Raw genomic sequence first — 19,909 nt, 5'->3', positions numbered from 1 at the left:
CTCTAAAGAGGTGCGAGATATACCTATTAATGATGATAAATTAACACGTGCCATTAAGGAATACGCAGGAGAAATGATTTTGAGGAGCTATATGGAAGGTGTTTGTAGAATCCCTACTGCTAAAACGGAAAGGGGTCAAACCGTGGCAACAGGTGTTGAAGTTTTGGGAGGCTGGATAAGTTACAGTGGAACGGTCTCGGTGGTGGGGCGCACATTTTTATTCTTATTTATTTATGATTATTCCTTAGTCAAAATAAAAAAGAGGCAAAAAATGTGCCGGCTATTAGCCAAGCCGCGCTTTCTCGCCACACCCCGAGATCCGAAGACGCGTTTATATGCAATAAACCCTTATGCAATAAACATTGCAAAGCGGCGTCCCTGGTTGCTGTTAGAGCACTTTCTCTCTTCGGGCTCCGCCCCCGGTCGCCTCCCCTAATCTTAAACTCGCCTCCCACACGCAGCCCGGGCTTCTTGGAAGAGCCGCTTTTGCTCGCGCGCATCAATGGAGCGAGGGTTGCGCCCGCGGGGCGGGTTTGCACGGCTCCCCTTCGCCCTCCCGCTCCTGCTGCTGTGCGGTGGGGCTGCTGCCCCCCAGGGGCCGGCGAGGACCGAAGTGCCCGCGCCCTTGCATTGCAATGTCAGCTTGGACAGCCCGCCCGAGGAGCGCTGGCTGCCGGTCTTGCGCCTCCACTTCGACCCGGCGCTCCTCCGAGAGGCTTTCGTGCAGCTCATCGAGTGAGTGCGAACCGGGAGGAGGGTTTTGGTCGGGGGGCGTCAGTCTCTCCGCTGCTTTTTCCTTCCTTGTAATCCTGGTTCATATTAACTTCTGAAAGAGGGTGGTCGGATCCATCCAGCTCTGGGCTTGACCGCTTGGCGCACTATTTAAGGGACCCCTGACCATTAGGTCCAGTCATGGCCGACTCTGGGGTTGCGGCGCTCATCTCGCTTTATTGGCCAAGGGAGCCGGTGTACAGCTTCTGGGTTATGTGGCCAGCATGACTAAGCCGCTTCTGGCGAACCAGAGCAGCGCATAGAAACACCGTTTACCTTCCCACTGGAGCAGTACCTATTTATCTACTTGCACTAGACATGCTTTTGAACTGCTAGGTTGGCAGGAGCAGGGACTGAGCAACGGGAGCTCACCCCGTGGCGGGGATTTGAACCGCCGACCTTCTGATCGGCAAGTCCTAGGCTCTGTGGTTTAACCCACAGTGCCACCCTCGACGCACTATTGGTTTCCACTCAATCCTAGAGCATGGGTAGGCAAACTAAGGCCCAGGGGCCGGATCCTGCCCAATTGCCTTCTAAATCTGGCCCGCGATGGGTCCAGGAATCAGCACGTTTTTACATAAGTAGAATGTGTACTTTTATTTAAAATGCATCTCTGGGTTATTTGTGGGGCATAGGAATTCATTCCCCCCCCCAAAAAAATATGGTCCGGCCCCCACAAGGTCTGAGGAACAGTGGACTGGCCCCCTGCTGAAAAAGTTTGCTGACCCCTGCCCTAGAGCCCCGTCTTCGTCAGATACCCTCACCTGCAGGGCCGGATTTAGGTTTGACGAGTCCCTAAGCCAGTGGTGTCCAAACATTTTTCAAAGAGGGCCAGATTTGATGAAGTGAAGGGCCGTGAGGGCCAACCAAAGTTGTTGTGCTTTTCTAGGATTGAAATTGTTGAGCTATTTTTTAGGGTTGAAGTTGTTAAGGTTTTTTTTAGGATTTTACCCCAGGAAATAAACTGCCGGATTAGGCCTCCGAAACAGACTTTGGACATCCCTGCCCTAAGCTGCTGAAGGTAATGGGGCCCTTTCTATGTCCAGCTGTCCTTTGTCAACAACAAATTGTTGCTGTTTCGTGTGTGGAATAAATACTATATGGTAATTTATGGACCTAATAGGTATCTCAAGCCATTTGCACATGCAGAATGTAGGCACCCTATATATAGAAATGAGCAAACCCCTGATATTTTAGGGAGCAGGCAAGCAGGCGGGGCCCGTGACTTACATCACAGGAGCCTACAAAACACAAAACACTGTTGCTGTATGTAGGTTTTATTTGCTTTTTATCTTATACAGTGGTACCTCGGGTTAAGTACTTAATTCGTTCCGGAGGTCCGTTCTTAATCTGAAACTGTACTTAACCCGAAGCACCACTTTAGCTAATGGGGCCTCCTGCTGCTGCTGTGCTGCCGGAGCACGATTTCTGTTCTCATCCTGAAGCAAAGTTCTTAACCTGAGGTAGTATTGCTGGGTTAGCGGAGTCTGTAACCTGAAGCGTATGTAACCTGAAGCGTATGTAATCCTAGGTACAACTGTATTTCGGAAATGTACATCCAGTTTTTTCCCCCTTTAAATTTTTTGGGGGGTCCCAAGAGAGTGGGGCCCAGTGGATAATCGGGTTGCGAATGTGATCTGTGTGGGAGGCACATTAGCAACCCGCAGCGCCGCGTCTGCACACGTGTGGGTTGCGATTCAGCGCTTCTGTGAGCGCCGAAACCCGGAAGTAACCCATTCTGGTACTTCTGGGTTTCGGCGCGTCCGTAACCCGAAAATGTGCAACCTGAAGCGTCTGTAAACCGAGGTATGACTGTATTCCGCAGCCAGGTGGCCCCCGTTGGGTTCTACCACCCAGAGTAGGAGAAAACAAGCTTGTTCCTTCTCCCATGCGGCAGCCCTCTAGATACTTGATGTACTTGCTTTCTTGTCTTGCATTCCAGCAAAGTGGTTCCCAAGTGGGTTCATGCGATTATCCGGCCTCTGGCAGAAGAAATAGAATCCTTTGTGCCTCAGCCGTTTGCAGGCGAGATCCGAGGACTCTACCAAGCCCTGGGGCTGAACGTTGGGGATGGCTTGCTCCTCAACTTGGCCTACGAAATTACCACGTAAGTGTTCTTGATATTGGTGAAGAAGAGCCCGCTGGTGCAAGGAATCTTTGTTTGTTTGTTTTATCTGTCGATGAAAGATGAATGAAAACATTAGTACAATCATCTGTTGTGTGGGGAGAAGTGGGGTTTTCCCCGTCTATGCAAACTTAAAAATACACTTGCTCAGATTTCTTTTTAATTTAAAAACTCTTTACAAGCTCTGCAGCCACTGTTCTCGGAGCACCTTTCAAGTGAGGAAATAAGATTTTTTATATAAAAAAAAATATTAATACACAATACATAAAAGAACATCACAGCAGAGCAGAATAAAATACCAGCATTAAAATATCAACACCTAAAATGCATTGGAATATTCTTTTGCATCAGTGGTTGGATGCTGGCCGCCATTTTGAATCAATATGGCAGACAAAAACATCACATTAGTGTGACTTTCTCTGTTTCTTCAGCATCGCTTTAGCTGATTCTCAAGATATTGGCACCAGTCTCTGCATGAGGGTTCCAAAGGTGGAGGCGGCAGTCTTTGTTGATGTTGATTTTAATTAATTTTTATAGTGAAATATTTTTAGAATGTTGTTTTATTTGATTGTTTGAATATTTGAATGTTGTTAGCCGCCCTGAGCCCGGCTTCGGCTGGGGAGGGCGGGATATAAATAAAATTTATTATTATTATTATTATTATTATTATTATTATTATTATTATTATTATGTTTGGATGCCAGGGGCCATTTTGAATCAAGATGGCAGACCAAAATGTGGCTTTGGCATGACTTCACCTGTTTGTTTTTTTGGTGTGGCGGGTCCAAACTCATAAAATTGCACTATCCATTTAAAGGTTGCAATATTTTTTGGTTTCTAAAAATATTTGGGCAGAATTAAACACTCCCAGCTACTTGTGTGCACATAGGTAGGTACTTGGACAAACTTTCAAATTCTAATGACAGTGCTAATACAACTGAAATATACTCGGAGTTGAGTGTGGATTTAATGTTCTTTATTCAGCTCATAGTAGTGAGGAATGAAAGTTCCCCCAAAATATCTGCTTTATATACATTATTTACACAATGGGTCACACGTGATTGGCTAATTCCGGGATTCTCCCGTGGGCCAATCAGGTTGCGGATTCACTTCCACCTGGAGATGGATTGGGTGGCTCCTGCGGACCAATCATACTGCTGCATTGTTCTAGGACCAATCAGACTGCTGCATTCTGAATCCTATTGTTCTAGGACCAATCAGACTGCTGCCTTTTGGATCCTATTGTTCTAGGACCAATCAGACTGCTGCCTTTTGGATCCTATTGTTCTAGGACCAATCAGGCTGCTGCCTTTTGGATCCTGTTCAACTCAGTACATAACAACAACCCTTTGGTTTTGGCCCCATTTCTGTTGGCACTCAGCATTTGAGTTCTCTATTAGAGGGAGCGATCTTCCTAGAAGTCCGTAGCCAAAGAATTGGCTGGCTACACCAAATCAGTGTGTGAAACTGAGCTTCCCCCTCTTGGGAACCCCTCCTTGGTTCAGTCTCTCATCATTGTTTGCCCTCTGTCGTGCTTGTTTTCTGGACGAAGTGTCAGGGAAAACATGTTCTTTTTGTGAACCTTTGTGAGTGTCCTCTTTCTCTATGCCACTGTCTTGTTTTCTTATCCCACAGATACTGCACCAGTATAATTGCTCAGGACACTAATGGGAGCATTTATCATGGCCGGAATCTGGATGCACCATTCCTAGACATTTTTCAGAAGACAACCATAAATGTGGACTTTTTAAAAAATGGGCAGGTATAGAAAGCTCTTGGCAGCGGTTAAGTATCACTGCGAGAAGCACAGGAAAAGCATGCATTTTGCCAGGTCCTTTCAGTAGACAGGTTGCTTTTTAGATTCTCTATTATCCAGGATTCTGCAATAGTGTCTGTCATATTTTCCAGGGAGGGAGGTGAGGTGTGAGATTTAGACACTTGACTGCCTAGGGCAGAGATGGGGGGGGCATTCAACTTCTGCATATGCTTGGCACATTTAAAGTGCATGACATCCCCAAAAGGATTCTGGGAACTGTAGTTTGCTAAGGGTGCTGGGAATTTTAGCTGTGTGAGGGGGTAAACTGCAGTTCAAAGGGATCTTGGGGTGTGTTCTAAATGTGCAGCATGTCTGCAGCCCAGATATAGTTGAGCTGCAATTCTGGCCCAATGGTCAAGGTTTTAGCAAAGTCAAATAATGCAGGCGACCTCTAGAGAGATAATAATGTTTTTGGAGCTTTTCCCTCATTGTTTTTTGCATTAGTAAATGAGAGAGATTGAATTTTAACCTTTTCTTCCTAAATCCTCAGCTAAAGCATTTTAAGTATTAGAGCCTTTACATTCAAATAAAGGTCTCTGTAATCTTGAAGTTAAATTACTTACCTGATCATGTTTTGGGGTGTGCTTTGCATTAAAAGCAGTTATGGTTAACTACAGTCCATTCTGTGTCCTTTTTATTTTTAGGTAAAATTCAGAGGCACTACATTTTTCGGTTATGTTGGTATATGGACAGGACAAAGTCCATATAAGTTTACATTTTCTGGAGACGCAAGAGGTAAGCAGATTACATTCTTCCTGAACAGAAGAATCACATTTCTGCCACATCCTACAGAAAAAAAAATCCACATGTGCAGTTTGCAGTATATTGTTCAGTTCATATTGTGCGTCTTGCTGCCATTTTTTTGAATTCTTACATGTCAGCTCTACTTTGATTCCCTCCCCGCTTCCATTCTGGAACATAGTGTAGATTTTAAAAAGATTTAAAAGAACATTAAAGAGAGAAAACCATAATTAAAACCAGAAAATTACAGTGAAACACAGCGCAACAGCCGTGATACATATCAGTACGGCCACATTTGGAAAATAGTACACTTCATACACAGTGCGGGTGGCATTATAGGTTAAACCACTGAGCCTCTTGGGCTTGCCGATCAGAAGGTTGGCGGTTCGAATCCCCGTGATGGGGTGAGCTCCCATTGCTCAGTCCCAGCTCCTGCCAGCCCAGTAGTTCAAAAGCAGGTCAAGTGCAAGTAGATAAATAGGTACCGCTCCGGCAGGAAGGTAAACGGCATTTCCGTGCGCTGCTCTGGTTCACCAGAAGCGGCTTAGTCATGCTAGCCACATGACCTGGAAAAACTGTCTGCGGAAGTGGACAAACACCAGCTCCCTCGGCCTGTAAAGCAAGATGAGCGCCGCAGCCCCAGAGTCGTTCGCGACTGGACATAATTGTCAGGGGTCCCTTTACCTTTTTACACTTCATAAGCCAAAACACCTGGACAGATAGAAACCTCTTCAGCTTTCTTTTATGGAAATGTTAACTGTGGGAAAGACATTGCCTGGGAGTTCCATAAACGGGGAGCCACTGCTAAGGAGGCCCTGATGGATAGCTCCCACCCCCAGGAATGAAGATCAAGGCTTGAAGACCAAAAAATGGGCAGTTCTGTTGCAGTCTGAACAATATGGGCAGTTTATTAGTACAGTATACAGTCGTACCTCGGCTCCCGAATGCCTTGGGAGTCGAATGTTCTGGCTCCTGAATGATCGAAAACCAGAAGCGAGTGTTCTGTTTTTTGAATGTTCTTTTGGAAGCCAAATGTCCGACAGGCCTTCCGCGGCTTCCAGTTGGCTCCAGGAGCTTCCTGCAGCCAATTAGAAGCCACGCTTTGGAAGTTGAACATTTTTGGAAGTCGAACAGACTTCCCGAATGGATTCCGTTTGACTTCCGAGGTATGGCTATACTTGGGTAATGTATATCGTACATTGCAATAACAAAAATAATGGGCCTGGGCCTGCCACAGCGGGCAGGGTGATGGGGCTTACCTGACCTCCTGTCACTGTCTTTGCTGTGATGTACCAGACGGAGGAAGGGACGCGGGTGGCGCTGTGGGTTAAACCACAGAGCCTAGGGCTTGCCGATCAGAAGGTCGGCGGTTCGAATCCCCGCGACGGGGTGAGCTCCCGTTGCTTGGTCCTGCTCCTGCCAACCTAGCAGTTCGAAAGCACGTCAAAGTGCAAGTAGATAAATAGGTACCGGCGGGAAGGTAAACGGTGTTTCCGTGCGCTGCTGTGGTTCGCCAGAAGCGGCTTAGTCATGCTGGCCACATGACCCGGAAGCTGTACGCCGGCTTCCTCGGCCAATAAAACGGGATGAGCACCGCAACCCCAGAGTCGGCCACGACTGGACCTAGTAGTCAGGGGTCCCTTTACCTTTACCTTTACCAGGAGGAGGAGGGGAAAAGCCCGCAACTTGCGCAATGCCAGGAGCACCAGGTGGGCTCTGCTGGCAAGTTTGCACTACGCTGACCTTGCCACTTCCTTACTCATCCCTATCAATACGCCCCCATAACACAGGTGGAGGGAGGCCAGCTAAGCACTGCCACTCTGTCTATGGTCTGCTCTGTGATTTTATTTCGCTTTGAAGGAATGCTTTTTATATTCATTCTGGCCATTTGGGATGGGAGCTCTTAAGCACTGAAGCAATAGGAGGAAACGGCCTATGTTTGTGACGGCTGATTCTCACGAGGCGTTTCTCTTTCCCTTACACGCTCTTATAGATCGTAGCACATGGTGGGAGACTGCAATCGCCACGTTCCTGAATCGAAATTCTCCGGCCAGCTGGCTGGCCAGGACTGTAAGTAGCCAAAGTTTCGCTCTTTTCAGATTCGTTGCTCACTAACCACCAAGTTGCTGAAAATCCAAATGTTATTAGTCTTTTCTCTCTCTTTTTACGGTTGCACAGGTAGCGTTGTTTTGTAAAATAGTTCTAGGGGTGGTGAAGGTTCAGAAATGTTATAATTCGCGTAGCGCAGAAAAAGTGTGGTCCCTGCCCAGTACACCTAAGAATTTGCAAGGGTGGTTTTTTTGGGTGGAGGGAGCTATTACAAATGGGAGAAATGTGCATTTAGTTTATTTCTCTTATTTATTAAGATATTTTCCGTGCTTCCTGTGACAGATTGTTTCGTTTTGGGTTTTTTCCGAGAGCAGGAGAAGCCAGCATGGTGCCCTCCAAATCTATTATTATTATTATTAGTTTATTATGATTTAATCTTAATTTATTTATTTATTTATACCCCACCTTTTTCCTTGACAGGGACTTAAGTCATCTTTATTTATTACCTGTCCTTCACCCTGAGGTCCCAGGGGAGGTCCCAACACTTTAAAATGCAACATTTAAAACAGTTTTAAAAAGAAGCCACAATTGCAAGAATAGGGAGGGGTCCTTAAAAATATGCGTTTCAAGTACCAGCAACACTCAGTTTTTATGAAAGACCTCAAACCGTTGCAGCAAAAGTAAATTTCTTTCAGATGTCAATGACATTCAGCTTTGAAGTCACTTTTCATCAGCACAGATCTTAAACAACAATCTTTGCATCCTCTGTTGAAACCTGTTTCAGGTTGCTAAATGTGCCAGTTAAAAACAAACATCATTTTGAGGCTTGTTTTGCTTGCCAGCTGTTTCAGGCGCTCTGCCCTTGGTGCTTTTCAGCTTAGCTCTGCAAACTCTCCTTCCTTGGAGGCTTTTAAGCAGATATCGGATGCCCACCTGTCAAGGATGCTTTAGCTGAGATTCCTGCATTGCACAGAGGTCTCTTCTATGTTTCTATGAAATATGAGGACTAGAAACTTGCTTCCTTAAAATGGGAATTCAGGTTTTCAGGACACGGATAAGCGGCAACTCTGTTACTTCTGGAGCCTTGGGGGTAATGCACAGTGTGATAAATGTTTGCAGGTTTGCCGGCTCCAGGCCCAAAGTGGGGCTTCTGTGACTTCTCCCAACTCTACAGCCGTGCGATGGGAAAAGCTGTACCTTTTATGCAACCCTTAAAGGCACAGGAGCCCCCTCATGGTGTGGACCTCCCAGTCCATGAAATATACTCGGAGTCAAGAGTAGATTTCATGCTCTTTATTCAGCTCATAGTAGAGAGGAATGGAAGTTCCCCCAAAATATCTGCTTTATATGCATTATTTACACAATGGGCCGCACGTGATTGGCTAATTCCTGGATTCTCCTGTAGGCCAATCAGGTTGCGGATTCACTTCCACCTGGAGCTGGATTGGGTGGCTCCTGTGGACCAATCAGACTGCTGCATTCTGAATCCTATTGTTCTAGGACCAATCAGACTGCTGCATTTCGATCCTATTCAACTCAGTACATAACAGTCCAAAATGCCCACTCTTGTTTCTGCTTTGCTGCAGGTTTTGAGCGAGGCTGAGGACTTTGAGGCTGCCACTCTCATGCTGTCCAAGACACCGATTATAGCAAACGTCTACTTCATCATTGGGGGCACAAAGCCTGGGGAGGGGGCAGTCATCACGAGAAGGAGAAGCGGTCCAGTAGATATTTGGCCCTTGGATCCTCTGACTGGAGGGTAAGTGTGAAATTTTGTAACCCTGGGTTTTGCAGGAAACAAGTTATGAATTTGTAGATGGAGGGGTATAATTGCCCCTTGGTGTCTTATGAGCGGGGCAGAGTGTTGGGAAATAAATAACTGGGGAGCACCAGTAATTGTGAAGCCCTCCCCCCATGTGTGGGGAATCACAAAGAAAAAACAGCTGACTGCCTGAATTCAAAAAGTGGGGGGTCTGATTCACTCTTTAGCCGAAACAGCCCCCAGCAGAGTTTAAAACACAAATCTATGCAGTATTTGCAAAGCACGGGGAATATAGATTGTTAGACCTTTAAATGTCGCAGTATTAAGTGCTTATAATTCGTCTCCCTCCTCTACCCCTCTCGGAGCAAATAGACTACAACCTTTAGTAAGTTAAATGTTTTACTTACAGTACTCACCAATCTCATTCATGCATAATGAATACAGCAGGAACAACACAGGCAAGGTATTCTGGGTAACAAAATATAAAAAGCACCTTCAAGTATTGTGGTAATCAACATAAGTTTTGCTCAGAGAACACCCGCTGAAATTAATGGACCTCACTGGAGCTTGTTCCTTAATTTTAGTGGCTTGAACCAATGAATGTTCTAGACCTTACAGATAGTAGGCCTGAAAAGCTTTTTGAGGGAACTAATCCCCCCTCTTAAAAAAATAATAATAAGTACCTTATACCCATATGGCAAAAGGATACAGTGATAAAGTTTTAATGTTCATTTTATGTAGGTGGTATCGGATAGAGACAAACTACGATCACTGGACAACCCCTCCTCCTCTAGATCATCGAAGGTATGTTTTCCTGGGAGGTAAACTGTGTTAAGATGATCTTATTTTAAAGAAAGAAGAAAAGGAACTGTATATGCATACTTTGTTATACTTCCACAGTTGGAATATCTCCCTTTTGTGCATAGGTAGGGTTGTCAGGCTGCGTCAATCAAAACTGATCTCACAAAGCGCGACTGCATGTTGCTCAGTCTGCTGTTCTTTTATTATTTTATTTTTGCATGGACAAGGAGAATTGCAAAACACTGGGACACATCTTACCTGCGGTATGAAATGGTCTTCTGCGCCACGAGATTTGCCAGCTGCGACTTATCCACTAACATTTTATTTTTACTCTACAGAACCCAAGCCATGAAAGCACTGAATGCCACCGGACAGAAAAATATTAATCTTGAGTCTCTCTACAAAGTAAGTCTTCGGTTTTATATCCTGCCCGTTTTATAAACAAAACAAAACTTGCTTTTATTGAGGTCTTTACGCTAGGATAGTTCTCTGTTGGGGTTTTTCAAGGTTTGCCACATCTGCAAATGAGAACCTTTTGGGGGTAACACACACACAAGCACACACCACAGCATATTGTATTGGCTGCAACACAGTGCTTCTTTCATGCCTAATTTCAGTTAAGGTGTTGAGCGATTACCTCTTGGGGTGCTTTTGCAAATGTCATGCTTCAGGGAACCTGGTTTCTCCCCCGTGGCAGTAGATAAGCAGAACAAGGGAAAAGGAGTGTTCTTACCAGTTAGAAACTTTAATAATCACAGTGAGAGAACAAAAACACATCTCCCAGAATGGCGGTGCTCCCAATTAAAGGCGCCACCCTCTTCCATCCCTATTAATTTACGCCACTCCTACGTCTTGTAATCTGAGCTTGTACCCTCTGTGCTTTCTGTGCTGACACTTTCTGAGCTCTCAGTGACTTTGGAGAAGGGTGTGTGTGTGTGTGTGAATGCTGCCCAGAGACAGTGAATCAGTTAACCCTTTCTCTTCCAGTGTTTCTTCTCCTAGCTGTTTCCCTCAGTATTTCCCAGCTTCTGCCTTCTGAACTATGCCCCTCTCCAAACCACTGTTCCAAATCTACACTGTCCTCTGCTCCTAGGTGTTATGTACTGAGTTGAATAGGATCCAAACTGCAGCAGTCTGATTGGTCCTAGAACAATAGGATCCAAAAGGCAGCAGTCTGATTGGTCCTAGAACAATAGGATTCAGAATGCAGCAGTCTGATTGGTCCTAGAACAATGCAGCAGTATGATTGGTTGGCAGGAACCACCCAATCATGCTCCAGATAGAAGTGAATCCACAACCTGATTGGCTTACAGTAGAATTCCGGAATTAGCCAATCATGTGCAGCCCATTGTGTAAATAATGTATATAAAGCAGATACTTTGAGGGGACTTTCATTCTTTCCTCCTCACCACTATGAGCTGAATAAAGAGCATGAAATCACTTTGCGACTCTGAGTATATTTCACTAGGAAAATTCAAAATCCAGAGCAGGGGGAGGGGGAGACTCCCACCATTCCTCTTCAGCACACGCCTCCTCAGCACGGTCCCTGACACATACAGGTGCCATTGCCCCTGCACTCAGTAAGGCCCTTCCTTTTGGCATACATAAACTACCATCCATCAGTTGCTTTGTGTGTCTTGTAAAGGCCTTTCTTTTTGCCCAGGCTTTCCATTGTCCACAAGATTATACCCTGTTGTTACAGGGAAACCCTTCATTTATGAGCTACTGTGTATAAGCACAACACACTGAACCCAGAAGTGACTCAAAAGCTTTAAAAAAGAGGCAGGATGGGGCAGGGTGCCTGCAGGCTTTTTCAATTGTCTTTCAAATATACGGGATTTCACTGGTGCATGTGGTGCCTCGGAACGTAACCCCCTTCAGCGTTTTAAAAGCTTCAGCTGTTTAGAAATGCTTTTAAATACATAAATAAATGGACTCCTTTCATTTCATTTTGGTTTTTTCCAGGTATTGTCAGTCTATCCAGTCTTAAATGAGTAAGTTTTGTTTGCATTTTTTCTATAATAGGTTTGGATTCCACTTTGCCCGCCTTCCTTTAGGCCTCGGATGGGGAACCTCTGTCCCCACCAAATGTTGTTGGACTGCAAATCCCATCAGCCCTTGCAAGCATTATGGGAGTTGTAGTTCAGCAACACCTGGAGGCTGGCCTATCAGTATCTCTATGGCAGGACTTGCTGACATGGTGCCCTCCAGATGTTGCTGGACTACAACTCCCATGAGCCCCCAGGCAGCGTGATGATGGGAGCTGCAATCCAGCAGCATTTCAAGGGCACCAAGCCAGATGAGGTTGTATGATGGAGTCCCTTTTAATTCCTGGGATCCAGCAAGGATCCAGCTGTTGAATTAGCCAGGCAAGGGCCATTACGGTCCCTTAAGTATGGGTCGTTAAGGTAACAAAGGAAATGGCTCTGTGCCAGAGGACAAATAGGTGGGGGCCCCTCTCTCGCCTTGCTGGTAGTTCGAAGGACAAAAGCCAGAGTGGAATGTGTGCTCTAAAAGCAGGCTGTAGGCTGGGCATACCAGGGATGTCCAACAGGTCGATCGCGATTGACTGGTTGATCCCAGGAGGTTTTGGTAGATTGCGTTTGATCATGGGCACCCTTTCCTTTGCGGTGGCAAAAGAGCATGAGCATCTTTGACCTGAACCCCCCAAAATGGGACTTTCCTCCCTTAAAAAAGCTCAACATATTTGACCTGAAACACCCCCCCCAAAAAAGGGGGGTAGATCACCGCCAGTTTTTTGTTCTGTGAGTAGATCGCAGTCACTTGGGAGTTGAATCTCTCTAGTATATGCCATGACACAATTTGTTTCCTATTCTTTATCAGGGGAACAGTTTACACCACCGTAATGAGTGCTGCAAGCCCTGGCAAGTACATGACACGGATCAGAAACCTGGTGTGAAAACGTGTAAGTTCTGATATTTAATGCAGATTGTCATTTGGAATAGGAGTTCAGACACCCATCCAAATACCCAGCACTTCTGGCCTGCAATTAGGGATGTAAGAAGGTTTTCGTTCCACCTTGCATTCGTCACGTGCAATCCTGTTTACATTTAGCAGCAGTTCTTCTGCCAAAGCCCACAGAATCTGTCTTGCTGTCCTCTGTGGCAAAACAACATCATTTGCTTAATTACGTTATTGAACCCCATCCATTTCAGTGCCAAGGAAACACAATGCAAATTAAGCGGGTGGGACGTAACTAATTACATATCATTTGCACACTGAAAGCCAACGACACCAGATAATTCTGATTATATTCGCTGGATTGATTTTAGTTCCAGACATGGAACAAATAAGCAGCCAGTGGCAATCTCTGCTCCCGTTTGTGTTTTTAGAGGAATTCTCCAACATTCCTGCTTGCAATTCCTGGCATTTAACTGCTTTGTGATGGCCAGAAAGCTTTTGGTATTCAAAATCTCTCATTTTCTTATTTTCCCGGAAACGCAAGCTTATTTTATGCCCCCAGTAGTAGTGACCTGCCCCAACTGGAAAAGGAAAGAAAGGGAAAACTCTTGTCTGACTGCCTGTTTATCTAGCAGGCTCTGCCTGATAAGATAACTTCATCATGATACTGTGGGTTGATGAACGCTGAATTAAAAACCTCTGAATGAGCCGCCCTCTTTGAGATCAGACCTTCTTTGATATCCTCTTCAGCAATGCAGGAAGCTATATCTGCAGGGGAAAACCCCTGCAGATTTTGTGGCTGTTCAATGTGCCCTGCTAGAGAGAAGTGGCTGCTCAGTTTGGTGTTGGGATATCCACCGTGGCAAATGTGGTCCTGGAGTTTTGGTTTGCTATCAGACATCTGCTACTGAGCCAGTTTGTGAAGCTGGTGTGGGAATGTTCAGGGTGGCAGGAGAGGATATATGGTTTATTAATATCCTTCCTAACTTGTGCTAGCAAGTTCCTTTGGTTTGCAGAGTTACATTCCCCTTTTTACATGCACAGCAGATAGCTGGTTGCAGGCTCGTGTGAGCCTCTCACTATTATACAATTCAGTCTGTCTCAGATTGAACTGTACGTTCCTGGTAAGTTCCCTTGAATCCCTCTTTGAATAAGATTGTGGCATCTTTATTATTTTAAGTCAACAAAAGAAGTTTCTCACATCAGTTCACAGTTGAATTCCTGAAGGCGGACTTAGTTACAAATATGTGCATGTGGATCTACCCCATATGGGGGAATAATCCCAGTGCTTCTGCTGGCTGAGAGCTAGCAGAGCAGTCCTAACCAAAAGCTGGTCAAACGAAGAAGGAAGTAAAAAAGAAGGGAAGGGTGCTGTGTGACTTGTCCTCTTGTTACCTGGACAGGTTAGGTCACATGAGGCCCTACCTGCCCACAGACTGTCTTGCCAGAGTGGTGCATGTTCTAGTTATCTCTCGCTTGGACTACTGCAATGCGCTCTATGTGGGGCTACCTTTGAAGGTGACCCAGAAACTGCAACTAATCCAGAATGCGGCAGCTAGACTGGTGACTGGGAGTGGCCGCTGGGACCACATAACACCGGTCCTGGGAGATCAGCATTGGCTCCCAGTACATTTCCGAGCACAATTCAAAGTGGTGATGTTGACCTTTAAAGCCCTAAATGGCCTTGGTCCTGTATACCTGAAGGAGTGTCTCCACCCCCATCGTTCAGCCCGGACACTGAGATCCAGCGCTGAGGGCCTTCTGGCAGTTCCCTCATTGCGAGAAGTGAGGTTACAGGGAACCAGACAGAGGGCCTTCTCAGTAGTGGCGCCCGCCCTGTGGAACACCCTCCCTTCAGATGTGAAGGAAATAAGTAGCTATCTTATCTTTAAAAGACATCTGAAGGCAGCCCTGTTTAGGGAAGTTTTTAATATTTAATGCTGTATTGTTTTTAACACTCGATTGGAAGCCGCCCAGAGTAGCTGGGGAAACTCAGCCACATGGGCGGGGTATAAATAATAAATTATTATTATTATTATCCACCTTCTGGATGCTCCAGTCAAGAGGAACAGGAAGTTTCTACTGGCTGGACCAAACATTCGCTTGCATGTCTTCTCTAGCATTACAAGGAATGTTGTACTTGACTGCCTCTCATGGATCACGTCCCACAGCTGGGAGGCAACCGACCAAAAATTGCTGCTCATTACAGAATTGCCATGTGTTACAGGTGCATGTCGGCCTAACAGTAGCAGGGCACTGATTTTAGTTTTCTTTCTTTCTTTTATTCTGGTCTTTGTGCAGATCATGGAGCAATTTGTGGGGGGGAAACGGGCTTCCCCCACTGCATCGGTGTGGTAGATGGGACCCATAACGAGAACTATGCTATCCCAGGACAAATCAGATCAACACGCTAACAGGAAAAGCTATCATTCCGTTCCTATTACAAGGAACAGACACCAGTGTGAACTTTCTATCAGTCTGGAAGTTAGCAGGAGTGGCGAAAACCGCGATGCCTTCATTTCGGCAAACTGCACCTTGCCAAGAAATGGATGTGGGTATTTATGCCTGGAAACCCTGCTGTACCAATTCATGGCAAACACATACCTCGCAGAAGAAGGTGTTGATGGAATCATAGAGTGCCCCCCCCCAATGCTATTCAGCCACGGTTTTAATAGATGCATGATTTGGTTGCTTTAAGGGATGCTGATGTTGTCTCAAATGCAAACTCCCAGTTGCTGAAGATAACGTGTCTGCTGTAATAACAGCCTGTGGTGTCCTGTACAATATTTGTGAGTTAAAGGGTCACTCACTGGGTGCAGCTGACTGTAGAGAACCTGAAATTATTCATCCCTCATATACAGAGGAGCACTGACCACACAGAAACAGAACTGCAACAAAGTGAAGCATTATTTGTCTTCGTATGATTTTCATCAGATGATGCTCTAAAGGCACAAAAATGCAGAGATTGCTGAAACTTCAGAGAATTAAAGGACTGAGCATTTGCTGGGGCCCCTAAGTAGCCAAACGATGCACTGCCCCCAAAACTCCGTTTTTTTTTTTCACTTTGCATGGGACACTTTAGAAAGATGCTGTAGAAGAAAATTCCCATTTTGCACATCTCCTCCTTTTGTAGGCTAAGGAGACTCACTGAGGATACCCCAGCAGCCCCCACCTCTCAGGGTATAAAGCCATTAATAATGCACCGGACTTACACCCAAAATAAGACCAAAAACATTTCAACTTACTAGTGCATTTCTCTGCTCTTGCAAAATGATTGGTAAGCAGAAGCTAAAGTTGATGAATTGATGAATTATTTTTATTGCCCCCCCCTCCGGAAATAAAATGTTTTGTTGTTGATCTATGAGGACAGAACTGAAATAAATGGATTTTTAAAGCGGTGGTGGTTTTCTTCCCCCCACCCTCCCTCTTATCTCGCCTACTTCTCATCCTGCATCAAAATGGTATCAAAGACTCTGTAGTTTCTGAGCCAGAGCCAGCCTTGTAATACTGCAGCATAAAAAGCCAAAGCGGTATAATTGCATCTTTCACGCATTTAACTTGTGCAATTTCAACCACATGCAGCTGGTTGAAATTGCACAAGTCAAATCCAAGCACGGTGGAGAGCTTAAAAGCTCTTTTCATGCCAGGTATGATTGGTTACTCCGCATGGAAAGAGCTTTTAAGCCTTTCCTCTCACATGAAGGTGAGACCCACCCAGTACGCCAGCTGTAGAGTGCAAGGGTTCCATATCTCCCCTCATCCGCTAGACGTAGGGTGACACCAAGGGCTCGGGTATATGTGATTTTTGTGTGTGCGTATAATACAGTGGTACCTCCGGTTAAGAACTTAATTCGTTCTGGAGGTCCGTTCTAAACCTGAAACTGTTCTTAACCTGAGGTACCACTTTAGCTAATGGGGCCTCCCGCTGCCGCCACACAATTTCTGTTCTCATCCTGTAGTAAAGTTCTTAACTTAACCCGAGGTACTACTTCCAGGTTAGCAGAGTCTGTAACCTGAAGCGTTTGTAACCCAAAGCGTTTGTAACCTGGGTACCACTGTACTTGGAATCCCCGGCTTATATATGATCATACTGTATAGTACATTCATTTCTGGGAACTACAATTCAAGGAGGATATTGACAAAATACTCACTTACAAAGTACAGTGGTACCTCGGGTTAAGTACTTAATTCGTTCCGCAGGTCTGTTCTTAATCTGAAACTGTTCTTAACCTGAAGCACCACTTTAGCTAATGGGGCCTCCCGCTGCCGCCGCACCGCCAGAGCACGATTTCTGTTCTCATCCTGAAACAAAGTTCTTAACCCGAGGTAATATTTCTGGGTTAGCGGAGTCTGTAACCTGAAGCGTATGTAATCTGAAGTGTATGTAACACGAGCTACCACTATAGTAGCTTTTGAACAAGTTTTTTTGTGTGTGGTTCCCAGTCTCCCTCCCCAATGTGGCAGGTTAAGAATGTTTGTAAGGTAAAGGACCCCTGGACGGTTAAGTCCAGTCAAAGGCGACTATGGCGTTGCAGCGCTCATCTTACTTTCAGGCCAAGGGAGCCGGCGTTTGTCCACAGACAGCTTTCCGGGTCATGTGGCCAGCAGGACTAAACCGCTACTGGTGCAACGGAGACCCCATGACAGAAACCAGAGTGCATGGAAACACCTTTTACCTTCCTGCCACAGCAGTACCTATTTATCTATTTGCACTGGCATGCTTTCGAGCTGCTAGGTTGGCAGGAGCAGGGACAGAGCAACAGGAGCTCACCCCGTTGCGGGGATGCGAACTGCCGACCTTCTGATCGGCAAGCCCAAGAGGCTCAGTGGTTTTGACCACAGCGCCACCCTGTGGATATCATAAAATTGTAGAGTTGGAAGGGACCATGAGAGTCATCTAGTCCAGCCCCCTGCAATGCATGAATTTTTCACCCAACGTGGGACTTGAACCCACAACTCACTTGGTGACCTAAGTGCTATTTGGAAGTGTGGGCAGCTGGCTTGAAACAGGAACATGAGGTTGGGGGATACGTCTTGCAAGTTATTCTTGCTTGTATATATGTGCACATTTCAAGTACAGTGGTACCTCGGGTTAAGTACTTAATTCGTAGTTCTTAAGCTGAAACTGTTCTTAACCTGAAGCACCACTTTAGCTAATGGGGCCTAACGCTGCCTCTGCGCCACCACTGTGCGATTTCTGTTCTCATCCTGAAGCAAAGTTCTTAACCTGAAGCACTATTTCTGGGTTAGCGGAGTCTGTAACCTGAAGCGTATGTAACCTGAAGCGTATGTAACCTGAGGTACCACTGTATTGGATCTGTCAGAACGTGGCAGATCATTTTCCATTTTTAGCTGGATGGCAAAAATATCTGCCCCCTTCTGCTTGGGTTTTCTTATTCACTAGAATGCAAAAGTGTTCGATATTGAGAAGCAATTATCTAACCATTTTGTTCCCGTTGCAACACATTTACCTGTAGTTCACCAAACGAAACAGTGACCCTGCTTGCCGTCTCTCGTCCCATGCTGTCTCAACTGGGTGACTGTTTTTTTAGAACTTCATTTCTCATATTTTAAAAATGATGTGAATTCTGTGCTTCTAAGTGCAACAGACTTGGACATACTTTCTCGCCCCCCACAAATACACACACACACACTCCAAAATCCTTGCCTGTGAAATTGTCTTTTGAAGTCAACAACAAACATGTTGCCATGGGCTTTAATAGGATCAAGATCTCACCCGAAGTGTCGCTACCTGCTTACCAACACGGTCGGCTTTAACCCCCAAGAGGGTTAAGGGAGCTTTGCATTGACCCAGTTTCTACTTACTAGCGTTAAACAAGTGCCTAATGAGGTAAACAGTGCAGAAATTGAAGGCATCCGTGCCAATGGGCTGGAAGCAAATTCTAGACAAGCAAAACAAAGTATTCAACCTAAGTATATTTCTAGTGTGGAATTTTACCACTGCAGTTGGATGCAGCTGTCCATTTTGGTTCTCCAAATTTATTTTTCCAATCTTAAACCGAGCTTGTCATTTTTCTGCGACGATTTGCAGACCATGAAAATTTGTCAACGTTGTAATGCAAAATTTCTCCCAATAAACAGCTTTTCGTATGCGGTTTTGCCTAACAAAACGTTTTTGCAAGCGATTTCCCCAAAGATAATGAATTGCTGTGTGTTATTTTCACTGTTACATGCATTTTTGCGCATGCTTTCCCTAGTATGCATTTATTGGCTAGAGAGATGCATTGCAAAACTGTACCAGTTTCGAGGGATGGCTGTGTTTTGATTTGCGTATCGTTTTGGAAAGTGAGAATTTAGTAAGTTCGCCTTTAAATGCAAACTGATTGGATTTCTCCCCCGTGTCTTAAGTACTACAAGATGTAGCAATGGATAATGTCTTAGCTAGCTCTTCAATGAGGACTAGATAAATCCATTGAAAATAAAGGCATTGCAGCCTGCAGCTCATAAACTGAAGTACAGGCAACTCTCTGTTTGCTTTGGGGTTTTGTTTTGGGTAATTGTGTGCGTCGGCAGTCAGGCATAAACCCGTGTTGTCCATTGTACCCTGTTCCATCCCTGTTCTGCCCTCTTCCAGGGTCAAAAATGCTGTTAACGTTGTAATAAACAAAAATCTGCCCTTATTCCCTTATGGGGAACACAAGAGCCCTTATAGAGTCCTTTGTAGGTTCTCCATCGGTCAGAGAAAATAACAGGCCAACCAGAGAATATTGAGAAGCAAAGAAGCTCGTAAGCCTGATCTTTATTGATCTGTTGCAACAGGATGCTCCCCTCACAGGCAGGAAAGGAGGAGTTGTAGTTCAGCAACATCCGGAAGGCCAACGACAGAGAGTTTTTCAAAAACAGGAGGCGTGTCCAGAGGTGTGCATGATCAGGTCCTCAGACGAGAAAGGGCAATGGACTA

The 19,909-nt window shown here is 45.4% G+C and overlaps 1 protein-coding gene across 1 annotated transcript; it reads left to right on the top strand.

Annotated features, from left to right (window-relative positions):
- Positions 1–502: 502 nt before the first annotated feature.
- On the top strand, positions 503–15,346 carry LOC310742332 (N-acylethanolamine-hydrolyzing acid amidase-like; the record flags this gene model as incomplete). Its single annotated transcript, XM_083571636.1, has 11 exons — positions 503–735; positions 2,714–2,878; positions 4,532–4,658; positions 5,357–5,447; positions 7,447–7,523; positions 9,089–9,261; positions 10,006–10,068; positions 10,404–10,470; positions 12,031–12,059; positions 12,910–12,991; positions 15,289–15,346. 10 exons carry the CDS (start codon positions 503–505, stop codon positions 12,983–12,985), a joined length of 1,101 nt encoding a protein of 366 aa, XP_083427762.1. The 3' UTR covers positions 12,986–12,991; positions 15,289–15,346.
- Between the last annotated feature and the right edge of the window lie 4,563 nt (positions 15,347–19,909).

Source organism: Podarcis filfolensis (genome assembly GCF_964270895.1).
Source record: "Podarcis filfolensis genome assembly, chromosome: 9".
Taxonomy (NCBI): Eukaryota; Metazoa; Chordata; class Lepidosauria; order Squamata; family Lacertidae; genus Podarcis; species Podarcis filfolensis.
This window is presented reverse-complemented; position numbering and strand designations above follow the sequence as displayed.